Consider the following 18,224-nt stretch of genomic DNA (forward strand, 5'->3'; position numbering starts at 1 on the left):
GCCCAGCCAGAGTCCGGACTTGAACCCGATCGAACATCTCTGGAGAGACCTGGAAATAGCTGTGCATGGACGCTCCCCATCCAACCTGACTGAGCTTGAGAGGATCTGCAGAGAAGAATGGGAGAAACTCCCCAAATACAGGTGTGCCAAGCTTCTAGCGTCATACCCAAGAAGACTCTAGGCTGTAATCCCTGCCAAAGGTGCTTCAACAATGTACTGAGTAAATACTTATGTAAATGTAATATTTTGTTTTTATACATTTGCAAAAATGTTTAAAAAAAAGGTTTGTGGGGTTGGGGTATAGTGGGGTATTATGGGGTATAGTGTGCGTAGATTGATGAGGGGAAAAAAACGATTTAATCTATTTTAGAATTAGGCTGTAATGTAACAAAATGTGGAAAAAGTCAAGGGGCCTGAATACTTTCCGAATGCACTGTATTTTAATCACACAATTCACAACAGTTTGGCTTTTTTAATAAGCACATGATTTTTTCCATAATTTTTTTTATTTTTTACCATAGACATATTTATATAATAAAAAAAGAAATCTTACACAAATTGCACCTTATACATACAACTGTGTCTAGAGTAGCACACACACACACAAAAAAAGATACAATTGCTCAAGTTGGATTTTTGCTGTAGCAACAAACATGACAGGTTTTTTTAGAGCCTGTAAAAAACATTAAATATGATTAATATTATATAAGGAGTCATACACAGGATAATATATCCTTTTTATTACAGGCTTTTTTTTCTTTCTTCAATGTACACTCATAAGCATGATCATAAATACAATATACATACTGTATATAAAAATAACAACAAAACGACAAGAGAAAGCAGAGCATTGCCTTCCAGTGATAGGTACATTCACTTTAGCAGGACGCCAATGCCAGCCTTCGGGTGTACAAATACCGTGCTTAGTGTGGGTTTTTGACCAGTATGAATGGTTATTTTCTCCCACGCCCCTCAACAATCCCCAGTGCTCCCCTCTCAAATTGAACTTCTGAGTGCTCTTTCTGATAACTAGGGTCGTATTCATTAGGGCACACCAAAAACAAGCGCTTCTTATTGGTAGTCCCTTCCTGTTTCAGTCAGTTTTCTTTCATTCAGTGCCGAATGATTACAAGCCAGGTTCGGTTGTGACTGATCGAGGTGCCTGCTCTCTAAAATACCACCATGGTTCAGCTGCTTCACCCGAATAGTAGACAACAAGCAGCAAGTGAAGTCTCTACCGGTTTCGGGACACAGTGGCAAATCTGGATGGAACAATGCACACTGAAGAAGAGGCAAGCTTGTGACGAAAACACATAGGCTACATGAAATTCCCTATTCATTATGATGACTATTCTGCGATCAAGTCCTACACCTTCCCTATGACAAGACTTTGATTGTGTTGTTTCAGATGTGTCCTTGTTGTAATGCATTGGATGGCAAGTACAGTATAGGAATGGCAAGACTATAATACTGATTTAACTCCAGGTTAAGTACTGGTGAGAAGAGATAGATAGATAGACAGGTCCCCCTACAGGACACATAGGATATTGCACGGTATAGAGAGAGAGTATAGCAGTATTTATCTTACAGTACCAGAGATAGTTATCTTCTGTTTAAACACACTGGACGATTGAAACTGATTGCCTTTTCTCTGTGAGGCATTTAAATACACATTTAGCATGGATAAATGCTACTGTTCAGGAAAGCCCGGTAGTGAAGTGGATGGAAAGGTTAATTCATATTTTAACCAATGTCAAAATCAGAGGCGAAGGTTTCGGCTGGCTCAAAGGTTGTATGGGACATACGTAGCAGAGGACGGTGTGCGTGTGTGTGTGTGTCTATCGTAAAGGTTGGACTGTGTTGACATCAAATGAACAGAGCAGTAGTGATAACCAACCAACCAACCAACCACACACACACACACTCTTGATACAGATAGGCGATAAAAATGTATTTCGTCTCAACAAAATCCCCATTACCACGCAAGTAAAGCTGTTACAACAAAAAGATGACAATAGCCTCAACAGCAACTATAACAACAACAATAATGATACACCAATAAAGAGACAAAATAAATTCAAGTCCTGATTTGGGTACTCTTAACACTGATGTCTCAGAACAAACGTAGCTTCAACGTAGAATTGGGGGGGGGGGACACACACACACACACACACACACACACAGACAAACGATGGCTGGAGGAGAAAGGCATTACAAAACATTATGGCTGATAAACATTGAACACCGCAGTCGCAGTATCAAACACAATGGCAACAGTGCTGTGATGATCGTAAGTGTCTGAAAGTCAATCTCTTGTTGCACCACATGTATTATTTCACATGAGAAGAAGTGGCACCAACTGAACACATCAAGTGGCTCTGTTAAAATGGTATGTGCTATCTGGGATCCTTGGGACGTCCCTACCCCCCCATTGAAGTTGAAATAAAAAAAAATGTTAAGTTTAGGTTTAGGTAAGGTTTATGGTTATAGTTAGGATAAGGGTTAGTGTTTAGGGTAGGAACGTCCCAAAGATCCCGGATAGCACCGACCTCGTTAAAATCAACAAAACAACAAAATGACAAACAAAACCATAACCTGAATCCCATACACTTCACTTTGCAAAAGACTCCTGACAAGAGACCGTTATTAGAAACACTGGACGACCCAGTAGCACTGGAGTTCCTTCTATTTACATATTTTGAATAACATAAAAATAATCATAATAAGGTCATATTACACGTGTATAACATATCACCACAGTAGTCTCTTGAACAGGCATAGGAAACAAGTGTAATGAAGGAGCATGCAGCCTTGTGGAGAGGCTGTATCGTGTAAACGTGAAAGCAGATGTGAGAGTAGCTGAGTGCTTCTTATCAAAATGGCAGACAGTCCTCTCAGTCAGTCACTCTGCTATTGAGCGGCTCAAGCCACTTTAGACCTCCACTCAAAAGATGGCGCTGTAGCTTCTATTTTTTCACATTCTCTCCAGCCCCCCTGTGCCCCTGAGGCTCCAGCAGGGGTCAAGGGGTTTTGGAGGTCAAAGTTCCAAAAGACAGGCGAGTCGAGGCAGCCGCCTTCATCCTTTTCCTCACTCTCCGTCTCTCCCTCTCGCTTTCAGTCGCCCTTTTATTCCTCTACAGCCTCCTGGCACACCTCCATCTTAGTTCCCGAGGCCTCCTATTTCTTTCATTCATTCCATCTCTTTCTCCCTCTCCGTTCATCATCTTTAACTTCCCTCTCAGCCCACTCCCACCAAGCGGATGGCGCCCAGCTGCATAGTGGGACGGCGGCGGACCTCCAAGGCAAGACTGGCACAGGGAAGAAGTAGAGAAGTGAGTACAGCTAGGGGAGGACAGAAGTGAGAGTTTGATGCCTACATGGCCCATTCCAGCCCTGTTTCACTCCCTTCCTCCCTCCCTCATACACATTCTATCGGCATGGGGGATAGAAGGCGGTTCGGATGTCTCGTCTCTCCGCCACTCTCCCTCACACCATAAACTCATTACTGCCATACAGAACCAGCTGTTGGGGCGGCGAGCTGAAGTCAGACTCCCTCCTGTGGCCCTCGGGGGCTTCACGCGGTGAGCTCCTACTCAGCCGGAGGCGGTGGCGACTCTTCACCCCCACAGTGCCCCTCGGGTCCCCCTCAGACTGCACTACGGGGACTCCTAGGCCCGATGAGCAGGAGGCGAGCAGGGGGCCGGATGAGGAGGAGCGGAAGCGGTAGTTGGGGGAAGGAGGGATAATCGAGGAAGAGGAGAGCGAGGAAGAGGCGGTGGACAAGATGGAGTCGACCGAGTCCACAGAGTCGGGTTGTCTCCGGAGGCCGCGGCGGCTCTTCGCTTCAGACTTCTGGGAGCGGTAGGTGCCTTCCCAGAGAAAGACTTGGTTAGAGAGAAGTGTTTACTACTCACAGAGACAGACAGACACGCACCCCATATAGAACACGACACACACACTCTCCAGTCTCACCAGAGGGGTTGGAGGCGGCTCCCTCATGGTCCATGCTGAGGTTCTCAGAGCTGTCTGCTGTTCCTATCGAGGCCTCCGACTCCAGAGTCTCGTCATCAGACGCCCGCGGCTCCAACATCAACATCTCATACGTCAACTCCTCCCTACACACACACACACACACACACACACACACACGATCAACAGTTACACATCCCATCAACACCCTGTCGACATGTGGTCCTGTGTAGCTCAGTTGGTAAAGCATGGTGCTTGCAACACCAGGACAGTGGGTTCGATTCCCAGAACCACCCGAAAGTAAAAAGTTGCTTTGGATAAAAGCATCTGCAAAAATGGCATACATTACCCCATCTGCAGAATAACCAACTGAGTACTACTAGGCTCCTTCTCTTGTTATCAACAAAGTTGTTCACAAGACAGTATAACTCGTCTCTTTCTCAATTTGTCTTTCCTCAATTCCTTATGTCCTCGCCTCATTGTCAAAACACATTGGAGGAGAAGGTCCAAGGGCAGGTACCGTTTTTGAGAAACCCCCTACAGCACTAGAGTTATAGTGAATAACAGATAATAAGGACGACGTGACAGGCTCACTTCTCTCTCTGCAGGCTCTCGATCTGCTCGGTGAGGACCCTCTCCTCCTGCTGCATGGCGGCCTGCTGCTGTTCCGTCAGCCCTGGCTCTGCCCCCTCCTCTCCAGCACTGTCCCCATCCACCACCGGGTGCGCTCTGGGGCTGAGGGGCGGGGACGGCGTGTGGTGGCTGCTACCCCTCCGAAGACCACCTTTGCCCTATAGGACACAGAGCAGAGGGCTAGTTAGCATAAAGGCTAGTCTATGAGGTAAGCTAGGCTATTAGGCTAGGCTACAGCAGGCCATTAGGTGGTTAGGATAGAGGCTGATGGAACGGTTCACATCCGACTCAGTGTCATGAGGACAGGTTCTACTAACAAACACATACACAGTGGCGACAGCCTGAGAGATGAGTATTCAAGATGGCTGGACAGAAAACCCACAGCGAGGGACATGGTTGATGATGGTCTTTTAAATTTCTCAAACCTGCACAAAGCAACTGAATATGCATATTTTCCAGAATATGTTCATCAAGTTATGATAAAAACTACTTCATGAGTGTTATAAAACCAACAAACTTTAGAGTACACACAGACACGCACGCAAGCATACACAGGTGTGCGTTACCTTTTTAGGCTGCATGTTATGATGCGAAGCAACAAAAAAATAAAGCAAAAAAAAATAAATGTTAGCCATGGGGCTTTGGTTCGGTCGAGATGCAACTAATGAAAACATAAAACAAAGCAAGCTCATTGGTTAATTGAGTATTAATGCCAGAAAAGCCAGTGTTTGGAGGATATATTTGCACGGGTGTTGCCGGTGTTGTGCCGAAAATCTCCCCCCTGCCAGAATCCCTTCTAATTACCTTCATTTTGTGGCTAGAGTCAAATACCTTCTGTGACACACATCAGAGTCAAATACTTTCTATAGAACAAACTTCACGTCAGGATAGGCAACCGAAATGATTAATTAATGTATGTGTGTTATATTAAACATAGAGGAGGGAGTAAAATGTTGGCAAGCAATAAACATTTCAGAACAACTATGGCTGAATTAGTATGCTTACATTTTCAACAATACTAGTCGAATAAGACATGAGAGCTGACAAATTTTGGCAAAGAGATTTATTTATAGACTAATACAAATCAGTAGCGGATTTCGGCACGGGCGACATGGGCAGCCGCCGAGGGCGGCCCCGGGTGCAGGCGCTGAAGGGGGGGGGGGGTTCGCCCAGGGTACCATACAAGCTAAAACCGCCACATACACTTGAAACAAATCGCCAAACCGAAAACTGCAGACAGAAAACTGCCTTCTGCTACTAAGATCAGTGAAATGTAGGCAAAACTGACAACGGAGTGAAGAGCAGAAATCTCAACTATCAAGCCAGTCGCAGCAATGAAGAACGCGAAAGGGGGGGACAATTCTGGCAGGGGGGAGATTTTCGGCACAACACCGGCAAACCGTGCCAATATATATCCTCCAAACACCGGCTTCTAGGGCATTATCACTTTTATACAACAGGTTACCAACATATTCAAATAATGATTGACATATTTTCATAAAAAACGTTATTTTTATGAATTTATTCATACTAGTTCATCCTTACACAAATCTAGGGTTGCTACCCAAGCCGGCTGGTCAGTCATTCTATCGGTTCGGTTGCTAGAGACGCGACCTAGTCGTTCAGTCTTTCTGTTCTGTATCTATGGACACGATCCAGTCGTTCAGTCTTTTTGTTCTGTATCTATGGACGCGACCCAGTCGTTCAGTATTTCTGTTCTGTATCTATGGACACGATCCAGTCGTTCAGTCTTTTTGTTCTGTATCTATGGACGCGACCCAGTCGTTCATTCTTTCTGTTCTGTATCTATGGACGCAACCCAGTCGTTCAGTCTTTCTGTTCTGTATCTATGGACGCGACCCAGTCGTTCAGTCTTTCTGTTCTGTAACTATGGACGCGACCCAGTCGTTCAGTCTTTCTGTTCTGTATCTATGGACGCGACCCAGTCGTTCAGTCTTTCTGTTCTGTATCTATGGACGCGACCCAGTCGTTCAGTCTTTCTGTTCTGTATCTATGGACGCGACCCAGTCGTTCAGTCTTTCTGTTCTGTATCTATGGACGCGACCCAGTCGTTCAGTCTTTCTGTTCTGTATCTATGGACGCGAGCCAGTCGTTCAGTCTTTCTGTTCTGTATCTATGGACACGAGCCAGTCGTTCAGTCTTTCTGTTCTGTATCTATGGACGCGACCCAGTCGTTCAGTCTTTCTGTTCTGTATCTATGGACGTGACCCAGTCGTTCAGTCTTTCTGTTCTGTATCTATGGACGCGACCCAGTCGTTCAGTCTTTCTGTTCTGTATCTATGGACGCGACCCAGTCGTTCAGTCTTTTATTCTGTATCTATGGACGCGACCCAGTTGTTCAGTCTTTTTGTTCTGTATCTATGGACGCGACCCAGTTGTTCAGTCTTTTTGTTCTGTATCTATGGACGCGACCCAGTTGTTCAGTCTTTTTGTTCTGTATCTATGGACACGTTGGTTGTTCTATAACCAGTCGTTGGTTCTAAATGTTCCATTCCCATACTGGCTGCAAACGTTCTTATCCCTTGCTTGCTAGCTAGCCAACTATGGCTAACTTACAGTCACGTCAAACAGTGCAGCTAGTGACATTTATTTAGATACATCCATAACAATGAGCTAATGAGGCACGACTTCGCCTAGCATAGAAAATGTGCTCACTCGTCAGGACAATGTTGTTCAGAGGAGCTAGCCAACAACTCAACTAAAACAATAACTTCAAAGTGAAGCTGGAAAGACTGCAAACTAGCTGCACTTCGTTTTACCTTTTTGAAATTTTTTGTATATATATCCATAAATATGATGCCAGCTGATTCATGATTTCGACTGGCTGAGAAACGCTGCATGTCTGTCTCGTCCTGACTCCCAAAACGTTCATTACTATGGGAGACCTGGAGATTTAATTTGAATATTGAAACAATGTTGCCAATGTCGGGGAGACAGACACTAAGGTTTATACAAATCTCAGCATTTGAAAACCTTTTTTTATTTTAAAAGAAATGAGATAATGTATAGATGCTTTTTATAATGGAGATCAAGTTTATAAATTGCCTGGTTGGGCTGATGAGACAGTGGATTGCGCAGTCAGATGGAACAGAGTAAATGGGCATTTTTAGCGGTGGTAACTTGTGGAATAGCTAGAACGCGGTTTTAACCAATCAGCATTCAGAATTAGAACCACCAGTTGTATAACATAAGCTAAACTCTGCCCTATCTATCCAACGGACGAACCACAGCTCTCATTTCTCTCACATGACCTAGTAATGACCGTTGATAGTCATGAATGAATCATAAAACGGTTTCAATTAACAAATAAAAAAAGGTTGATATTTATTACAAATGTATGACAAATCAACGGTGTCAACGGTGCGAGGATAAGTGACAAGCTGAGAATATTAGTTGGCCGACTTTGGTAGACACAAATACAATCTTCTGTGGACAAGAGATATACACTGAGTGTACAAAACATTAGGAACACCTGCTCTTTCCATTACAATGACTGTCCAGGTGAATCCAAGTGTCTCTCATTGATGTCACTTGTTAAATCCACTTCAATCAGTGTAGATGAAGGGGAGGAGACAGGTAAAGAAGGATGTTTAAGCCTTGAGACAATTGAGACATTCAGAAGGTGAATGGGTAAGACAAAATATTTAAGTGTCTTTGAACGTGGTATGGTAGTTAGTGCCAGACGCACCCGTGTGAGTGTGTCAAGAACTGCAACGCTGCTGGGTTTTTCATGCTCAACAGTTTCCTGTGTGTATCAAGAATGGTCCACCACCCAAAGGACATCCAGCCAACTTGACAACTGTGGGACGGATTGGCGTCAACATGAGCCAGCACCCCTGTGGAACGCTTTCGACACATTTTAGAGTCCATGCCCCGATGAGCTGAAGCTGTTCTGAGGCCAAAAGGGGGTGCAACTCAATATTAGGAAGGTGTTCCTAATGTTTTATACACTCAGTGTATAGAGAAAGGGAGAATGAAGAGAAGGGAAGAGAGACAGAAGGACGGAAGAGATGGCAATGTGAGGGCACGTGGACTTCACAGCATGAGGGAGGTACCGACTTGCTGATTGACTGCGCCATAGACAAATGGGCTGACAGGACTGGTTGATTGACAGCACCACAGACAAATGGTCTGACAGGACTGGGTGTGATCTCATGGAGTATATACTAGGAATACATACCGGGGTGGTTGTGCGGGTTATGCCAATAAACCTAACAGCGATTAGTACAGGTTTCTGGAGTGGGGGGGAGGGGAGGGGGAAAGGAGAAAACAGGGTTAGGGCTGAAGCCTAAACACTACATGGTGCTATTAGAAGGAAATGGAGGGTAGGACTATTTTTATTACAACCAATTGCACTCAAATGAACTTTCATATGGTGGTAAAGTGAAATACTTCTGGAGATGAACTTAAATCATGACCCATGACGTCATGGCCAAAATCACGGCTAAAGTAATTTCATCATTGAGTGTAATGTTCGGATCACTGGGAGAATGTTGCATCCGGTGAGAGGAACTAAGGGCTAAAGATTAAAGGTGAAAGGTCAACCACTGGAAGATGGAGAGGGAAGTCTATGATGACCTCAGTCACATTTGTCCTGCCTGGGACCCCTGGGTCGAGTTCATTAGGGCATGCAACAGAAAACTCTTAAATGTTTTGCAATGGAAATGAAAATGTGCGTTTTTTTTATTGGACAAGTCCAGGAAGTCCCTCCAATTTTTATCCGATTTGATGCCTAAAGAACACGACCCCTGGTGTCCTGGTGCCTTACCATGGACCTCCTGATGTGTGTCAGTCTGCTCTTGGCCTTGTTCTCAGCAAACTCCAGACTGTTGATGTCCTTCAGTCTGGCCCTGTACTTATTCATCTGCTCTCCAATGATCAGCTCCACACACCTAGAGGAGGACATACAGAATGAGCACCAGTGAATAACATGACTTGTCCTGTTGCTCAGTCTATACTTTACAATCGATTCTGTCTGATAGGAACAGGTATCACAACAGAATTAACACATTGACTCATCTGATGAATAGCTATTGAGGTGTGTCAGTTGTCAGTGCCGTTGTCTACACACTCGCAACTAATCGAGTGATGGTGGGTGTTTGTGGTGTGTTTTGTTCATTCTGGTCTGAGTCGTACGCGGTGGTCTTGCCGATGTCCTGGACACTCTGCAGGGGGTCGATGGTGTCGGGGCAGCGGAGGATGCAGGGGGCGAAGACAATGGCCAGGGCGTTGGCCGACATACGGTTGGTGTCCTCTTGCAGAGTGATCCTGGAAGATCACACACACATCAGAGGAGGTCTCAACAAAGTACAGATGTCAAAACTGGAACGCAGTGGATAACAACCTCCCAATTATCCACCCTTCTCCCATGCACCCATTCATGGATTTAGAAGCATCGGCTTGGTGCATTGACTGGGGGGAGTTTCCGATAGTTAAGTCCATGACGGAAAGTGCACACTTTGGAAGAAGGGGATGGAGAATCGGGAGGCATCCAGTGAGTCTCCACATCCTGCTTCCCGGTCGGAGTAACGTGACCACTCACCTGACCAGGTGGAAGATGAGGCGCTCCAGGGTGCTCAGGTGGGTTCGGCTGAGCTGGTCAATCACAGAGTACACCCCACGGATCACCTCCCGCTTGTCTGGCTGGCCTGCGTGGGGGAAGCAACGTCACACACACAAAAAAAAGAATCATTACTTCCTGCTTCACTTCTATGGGTGCTGTCAATATGGCCGCCGGTGGCACCCGTCACAGAGTCAAATGGGAATGAATGTTCTAGTATTTCTATTTCTATGCACACACACAACATACAGTGGGGGGAAAAAGTATTTGATCCCCTGCTGATTTGGTACGTTTCCCCACTAACAAAGAAAGGATCAGTCTACAATTTTAATGGTAGGTTTATTTGAACAGTGAGAGACAGAATAACAACAAAAATATCCAGAAAAACAAATGTCAAAAATGTTATAATTTGATTTGCATTTTAAGGAGGGAAATAAGTATTTGACCCCCTCTCAATCAGAAAGATTTCTGGCTCCCAGGTGTCTTTTATACAGGTAACGAGCTGAGATTAGGAGCACACTCTTAAAGGGAGTGCTCCTAACCGCAGCTTGTTACCTGTAAAAAAGACACCTGTCCACAGAAGCAATCAATCAATCAGATTCCAAACTCTCCACCATGGCCAAGACCAAAGAGCTCTCCAAGGATGTCAGGGACAAGATTGTAGACCTCCACAGCTTGGTGAGAAGGTGACAACATTTGGTGCGATTATTCGCAAATGGAAGAAACACAAAAGAACTTTCAATCTCCCTCGGCCTGGGGCTCCATGCAAGATCTCACCTCGTGGAGTTGCAATGATCATGAGAACGGTGAGGAATCAGCCCAGAACTACACGGGAGGATCTTGTCAATGATCTCAAGGCAGCTGGGACCATAGTCACCAAGAAAACAATTGGTAAAACACTACGCCGTGAAGGACTGAAATCCTGCAGCGCCCGCAAGGTCCCCCTGCTCAAGAATACATATACATGCCCGTCTGAAGTTTGCCAATGAACATCTGAATGACTCAGAGGACAACTGGTGAAAATGTGGTCAGATGAGACCAAAATGGAGCTCTTTGACATCAACTCAACTCACCGTGTTTGAAGGAGGAGGAATGCTGCCTATGACACCAAGAACACCATCTCCACCGTCAAACATGGAGGTGGAAACATTATGCTTTGGGGGTGTTTTTCTGCTAAGGGGACAGGACAACTTCACCGCATCAAAGGGACGATGGACGGGGCCATGTACCGTCAAATCTTGGGTGAGAACCTCCTTCCCTCAGCCAGGGCATTGAAAATGGGTCGTGGATGGGTATTCCAGCATGACAATGACCCAAAACACACGGCCAAGGCAACAAAGGAGTGGCTCAAGAAGAAGCACATTAAGGTCCTGGAGTGGCCTAGCCAGTCTCCAGACCTTAATCTCATAGAAAAGCTGTGGAGGGAGCTGAAGGTTCGAGTTGCCAAACGTCAGCCTCGAAACCTTAATGACTTGGAGAAGATCTGCAAAGAGGAGTGGGACAAAACCCCTCCTGAGATGTGTGCAAACCTGGTGGCCAACTACAAGAAACATCTGACCTCTGTGATTGCCAACAAGGGTTTTGCCACCAAGTACTCAGTCATGTTTTGCAGAGGAGTCAAATACTTATTTCCCTCATTAAAATGCAAATCATTTTATAACATTTTTGACATGCGTTTTTCTGGATTTTTTTGTTGTTATTCTGTCTCTCACTGTTCAAATAAACCTATTAAAATTATAGACTGATCCTTTCTTTGTAAGTGGGCAAACGTACAAAATCAGCAGGGGATCAAATACTTTTTCCTCCCACTGTACCTTCATCCATTATATCATCATCATATCTATTATATTGTATCTACACCTTCGGGCATCTATAAAATGGTACAGAGGCCACCTTTAACCATTACTACACAGTAACATTGTAACAAATACCAATGTGGTTACTTCTGACCCCAGGCCTTACCCATGGCTCGGAGGAACTCCTCGTAGAGTTCAAAGGTCATCAGAGGGTTGGGCAGGTCGCGGAGCCACTGTTTGAGCACGCTGGCAATGACGTGGATGTTGTAATCGTCCAAGTTCATGCTGCTTACATCTGGAGTTGGAGGGCAATGGGAGACAAAATTCAAAGATTTTACTCAGTTACAGTTCATAGAAGGAAATCAGTCAATTGAAATACATTCTTAGGCCCTAATCTATGGATTTCACGACAGGGCAGGGGTGCAGCCATGGGTGTGCCTGGGAGGGCATAGGCCCACCCACTGGAGAGCCAGGTCCAGCCAATCATAATGAGTTGTTTCACACAAAAGGGCTTTATTACAGACATAAATACTCCTCAGCACCCCCCTCTCTTTTATTTCAGCTCATGAAACATGGGACCAACACTTTACATGTTGCATTTATATTTTTGTTCAGTATAAATATGAATTAAGTGCTATAGTTGGAGTAAACATTACAACTGTTTAACTCTTTGCTACTGACACAGTGCTTTCGATCCGGTAGTGTGAATACCTCGGACATGGTGTTATGGCAACTTGTTCACGGGAAGTGCTGCCACTACTATTACAGCCTGTGTCAACAGCCTATTTTCATGCTAGGGCATACAGTATCCTGTCATTATATTAACCAATCAGAAAACCTATAGACAGTGCCTTGACCACAGCTCTGTCGTCCCTCCCCGGTTTACAACATAACCCTACAATCTACACTGGAGCAGGACCCTGTCGATCACACCTGTGTCCAGCCCCTGCCGGAGCTCCTTGATCTTATTGGTGGAGCCAGACTTCCTGAAGATGCCCTCGGTGTAGAGGCCGTGCATCTCAATGTAGTTAATGAGCTTCTCCACCACCAGGGGCACTGTCCTCTCCTCGCTGGTCAGACGAGACAGCTCCACGCCAAACTGCCTGGACGACAGTTCCGGGTCGTACTGATAGAGAAGAACACACACGGATGGAAGGACGGACACACATGTATATGCACACACATACACGGACGGACACATAGAAATAGAAGTTGAGAAGTACAGGCAAACAGACAGATAGTGGAGTTTGTTTAGGCTATTTTACAGCTACTGTAGCTAGCTACTTCACATGCTGATACTGACATTGGTTTTATTGTGTGTAGCTACGTTTACTAGCTAGCCTGTGCTTCATCTGTAAATCGGCAGGTGCCGGAACAAAAAGTGAGCGTGAGAGGGGGGTGACCCGGGGAGCTCTGAGGTACCGGAAGGCATGAAAAAATGCAATTGTTATAATAAAGTATGGCCTGCATAGGGTTGCCAACTGTCCCATATTAGCCGGGATGTCCCTTATATTGGGATCAATTGGTTTGTCCCATACGGGACCTCCCTTGTCTCGTATATTCATCCAATCACAGTATAGCGTAAACGCGCCAATTCCTGCAAAGTAATTTCTGTTGTTGTTCGGTCGGTTTGGCATATCAAGGAAATATGGATAAACCTGCAAAAAAGAAAAGACTGTGCAGCTACAACAAACAATGTGAAGCAAACAGACATGGGTTAAACCCGCCAGTGGTGATTCGACTAAAGCTTTCTGTACTTTATGCCATCGGGAATTCTCAATTGGCCTAACTCAGCATGCATCCACAGAAATGCACAAGGCCACGCTAGCTAAAGGTGCTAGCAATATTGGTGCATTCTACGTGACGTCTACTGCGGAAAATAACAGAATCGCTGCAAGTGAAGCCTCGTATGTGTACCATACGGTTAAACACGGACTCGGCTACAACGGCACCGACTGTCTTGTTAAGCTCAACGGTGCTTTGTTTCATGACTCAAATGTTGTGAAGACGATGAACTTGGGAAGAACGAAAGCTGAGATGATTACAATTTATGTTTCAGGACCAAAGACCGTGCGGGATATTTTGGATGATCTGTCCCCGACCGAAGGTGAGCCCGTGTATTTCTCAGTTGCCAAGTGATGCCTCAAACGAGTGAAATAGAAAAATGTTTCCAGTGTGCGTGAGATATTTCTCTGTGTCTGATAGAGTTACATGACTTTAATGAAGACCGTGATGAAACGGTAAATGGCATACATCGAGCTCTGATGAACTGTCTGGAAAAGCAGGAACTGGATATTAGACATCACAGCCTATGCAGCAGATCATGCCAATGTTAACTTTGGAATACACCACTCCGTTTACCAGTTATTGAGCAGTGCCAACAATCGCATTCTGAAAGCGAATTGCCCAGCTCACATAGCTCATAATGCCTGGAAGCACGCCTGCGATCAGCTGTCAGTGGATATTGAGACAATTGTTTTAAAGATCCACAGCCACTTCTCAGTATCTGCTTCCCGAAGAGAGGAACTACATGAATTTTTTGCCTTTGTTGACATTGAGTGGCGTGAAATTCTGCTACACATTTGCACACGATGGCTCCTCTCTTCATCCAGCTGTCGATCGTCTCCTGCAAAGCTGGCCAGCTCTTACTTCGTACTTCAGGTCCCTTGGAGAGACCTGTCCTGTGGCACTGAAGAGTATTTTTGAGTATGAAGAAAAGAACGGAAGTTGCTGAGATTTATCTGTGCTTTTTCCACAACGTGGGGTGTGTTTTTGACCGACTCGTAAAAAAGCTGGAGGAAACAACGCTCCGCATCACAGATGTTTACGAGGAAGTCCAAAAGTTAAAAAATGAAGATGCTTCAGCGGAAACAGGACAGCTTTTTGGATACAAGACCGAGCAGCTAATGGACAAGCAATTGTCAGCACAAAGGTCCAAGCAGCAACAGGACTTTGTGAAGTTCTATGACACTGTCATTACATACATTGATAAGTGGTTTGATTTCTCACCAGAAAATGTAATGGTGAAACTGATCTACCTCTATGAGGAGCTCTCCTTCACTGACCTGGAGCAGCTGGTGGTTGCCCTCAAACTGACAGAGACAGTCAGTATGGACCAACTCTATGAAGAGTTTTGTGCTAGCCGGGAGGAAATACAGAAAGCCAGACAGGATACCACAAAATCCACCAGGGAGAAGTAGGTGGCAGTTTTCCAAAACCTAGGGAAAGCCAACTTGATCAACATGTTCAGGATTGTCTCATTTATCCTCAGTGTGCCAGGCTTAAATGCCTTTGTGGAGAGGATTTTCTCTCTGATGACCATTAAATGGTCAGACTCAGGAAACAGATGCAGCACAGAGGCTCTGTGACAAATCTGATCAAAATTGAACTTCAATATCTGTGAACTGTGACTTGTCATGTAAGGACTTCTCTCTGGGTATCCAAAAGGACAAATGACTGCTTGAATCAGTCAAGAGCAGCAAAAAATATCCATGGAAAAAGTAGACTGAGTGACTCATTCCCCTCTTCTGCATTTTAAATGTTTTTTTTGTTGTTGCTGTAAAGGTCAAAATTGTGATTTTCTTCATTTATTTTGAGGTTTATTCACATAAGTTTACATAATGATACAGTTTTAGTAAAGCTATAGACTAAATGGAATATAAAAATGTTTTGCCTTTCCAATTGAAAAAGAATATGAATATACACTGTATATTCATTCACACAACACCATACCCACACCGCCGTGGCACCGTGCACTGGCACGCCACCTTTTGTCCCTTATTTGGTAGTGAGAAAGTTGGCAACCCTATCCACAATATCATGGCATTTGCGTAGTGGCATAGAGCAGTAGAGTAAAGGTGGTTGCAGAAGTTGAACACAAGTCAAACATTGTCAACCTGTAGGGTCCCAAAAATGTTTTGCCTTTTAAAAACGCATTTCATGGCATTCTACGTCATTTTACATGACTGGAGACTCAGAAGAATCTTCCTACTGCGCAAACGATCGAAATGACAGGCAAACAGAATCTGAGCTCAATAAAAACAACCTCGTCTTGAATCCATCAATATACTAGGTGTGTTGAGACACATATTGTACAATACGAGGAGGAAATTATAGTCCTAAAATAGCTTTCCAGTTTCCAGTCAATGATGCGCAGCTCACTCGCCGGCGATGGCCGACGCACTCGTGCCAAAAAGCATGTCTTCTCGTTTTACTTTGTACAATAGGCTTGTACAATTTGTACTGTTCGCTTGACCTATTTGGAAGTTTAGAAAATATTGTGGTAGCCTACAGACAGATGAGTCTTCTCTTTCAGCAGGAGCAATTTGCTTTCCAACCTGTGTTTTCCCACAATTGTATTTGAAATATTGCAAAAAGCCTGTTTTGGCTGCATGCTGTTCACCGACAGATTTTCCACGCGTTCCAGACCCCTTGTGATTGGGCTACACACAATTCACAGTTAGGCAATACCTTTAAAAAAAAAAAAGAAAGCTATTGATCCTCTGTGGCTAAATTAGGTTTATAGGCCTAATCCTGGTGTAGTATTCTGAATGATTTCATTTCTTTCTGAACAGACAGCAGTAGGCCTAATTCTATAACTTTGGCAAATGTATTTCAATTTATCAACGGCGCTGCAGCACGGTTCCCACGGATATGATTCTATAAGGAAATAAATGACGAAGTGCTACTGGAGAGATGAGAGCTGCAGGCTCGTGTCTGTCAGAGCAGAGAGAAGGAGAGAGATCATAGAAAGTAAATCTCACTCTAGCTCTGTGTGAGAGACTACAGGCGCGCTTCTCTCTCTTGCCACGGCAACGTGTTGGTCTCAAGGCTACAATGTAGCGCCATCCATGAGCCCAGGCCTGACCTTCATCAATTCTTATCCGGCGCAGGCTGAAAACGTACGCTTTCACATTATGTTTTTTAAGGAGGCAGGAGGCAACTCGAATTAAACCCGATTGCTTTTTAAAAATTTTTACATGGCAAACTGTGAAGATTATTTTTCATGCCACGAGAGGTATAGGTTCCGGAACGAAACAGTCCAAAGGAGGAGCCAAATTAAGCACTACTTAGCTAGCTAGCCAGCCCAAAGAGAGAGCATCGCATTGTGGGATTTGTAGTTGACTTGAGCTGCAACAGATTTCCTCAACGATTTTCACATTGCTACCAACCTTGTTATAAAGACAAAATTTTGTTCATAAAAAAATATTGGTTTTCACATATTAGTGTTTATTTAACACTGTTAATCATAGGAATTAGTGGTTTGGATGGATTATCCCTTTAAAAACTACAACATCCCTGCAAGTACTTAATTGTCTCTTGCTTGATACTCTATCCCTTCTTTCCAGTCTTAATAATGAATACACAAATACACACACACTATACAATAGCTTCTTACCTTTTTGCTACATTTCGTGGTCATCCTAGAGCAGCACTTTCTATGGCAGGCGTACCGACACACTGCAGAAGAGGACAGAGTCAGAAACAATCTCTATACCCTTACCCAACCTATGAACGCTACGTCTCCAAATGCTTTTCAGTCAACAACAAGCAATTTGCCTCCCCTAACCTTTAAGCAACGTTCGAACAATGCTTCGTGTCCAACCACAAGCCGTCAGTCAACAAGCAGACCACAAAGGCTTAAATATAGATTAGGCAGTCTGGAGAGAGAAAGCTGCCAATGCCTGTGCTCGAGTGAACATTAGAGAGCGGATGGAGAGGAGATATATTTATGAGAACAGCTGGATACAATTTGATTACAGACACTTAAGAGGCAGCACAGGAAGAGGACGTGCGTGTGTGTGTGTGTGTGTGGGGGGGGGGGGGGGTGGTTGTATCTGTGTGTGCATGTATGTAATGGTGGGAGTCTGTGTGTGTTTTTATATATATCAGTGGAGGCTCTTTATATATATCATCAGGGGAGGACCATCCTACTCAGTCAATTTCAGAAAAATGTAAATAGTGAAACATTTAAAAAGTTCAGATTCGAACTATACTAAATGTATTCACGTAACAGAAAAGTATTCACACCCTTTACTTGTTCCACATTTTGTTGTGTTACAGCCTGAATTTAACGTGGATTGAATTGAGATTGTATCACTGGCCTACACACAATATCCCATAATGTCAGTGGAATTATGTTAATTAAAAAAACGAATTAATAAAAGCTGAAATGTCTCGAGTCAAGTATTCAACCCTTTTCTTCATATTTTCAAGCTTGGTGGGGGCTGCATTATACTATGGGT

At 44.3% G+C, this 18,224-nt stretch overlaps 1 protein-coding gene across 9 annotated transcripts in view; it reads right to left on the reverse strand.

The window, feature by feature from the left end:
• Positions 1-418: 418 nt before the first annotated feature.
• myo9ab (myosin IXAb) overlaps positions 419-18,224 on the reverse strand; it is a 234,826-nt gene continuing 217,020 nt past the window's right edge. For 7 of the 9 annotated variants that reach the window (XM_029758347.1, XM_029758342.1, XM_029758343.1 and 4 more), the window contains 10 exons: positions 17,378-17,439; positions 12,913-13,105; positions 12,146-12,274; positions 10,166-10,271; positions 9,760-9,891; positions 9,392-9,515; positions 8,804-8,857; positions 4,564-4,760; positions 3,973-4,115; positions 419-3,869 (listed from right to left, as the gene is read on the reverse strand). In XM_029758347.1, coding sequence (XP_029614207.1) covers positions 3,487-3,869; positions 3,973-4,115; positions 4,564-4,760; positions 8,804-8,857; positions 9,392-9,515; positions 9,760-9,891; positions 10,166-10,271; positions 12,146-12,274; positions 12,913-13,105; positions 17,378-17,439 — 1,523 coding nt within the window. In that variant the 3' untranslated portion in view covers positions 419-3,486. The remainder of the gene's footprint in view (positions 3,870-3,972; positions 4,116-4,563; positions 4,761-8,803; positions 8,858-9,391; positions 9,516-9,759; positions 9,892-10,165; positions 10,272-12,145; positions 12,275-12,912; positions 13,106-17,377; positions 17,440-18,224) is intronic. The other 2 variants (XM_029758350.1, XM_029758344.1) reach the window with 1 other exon arrangement.

Source organism: Salmo trutta, chromosome 7 (genome assembly GCF_901001165.1).
Source record: "Salmo trutta chromosome 7, fSalTru1.1, whole genome shotgun sequence".
NCBI lineage: Eukaryota > Metazoa > Chordata > Actinopteri > Salmoniformes > Salmonidae > Salmo > Salmo trutta.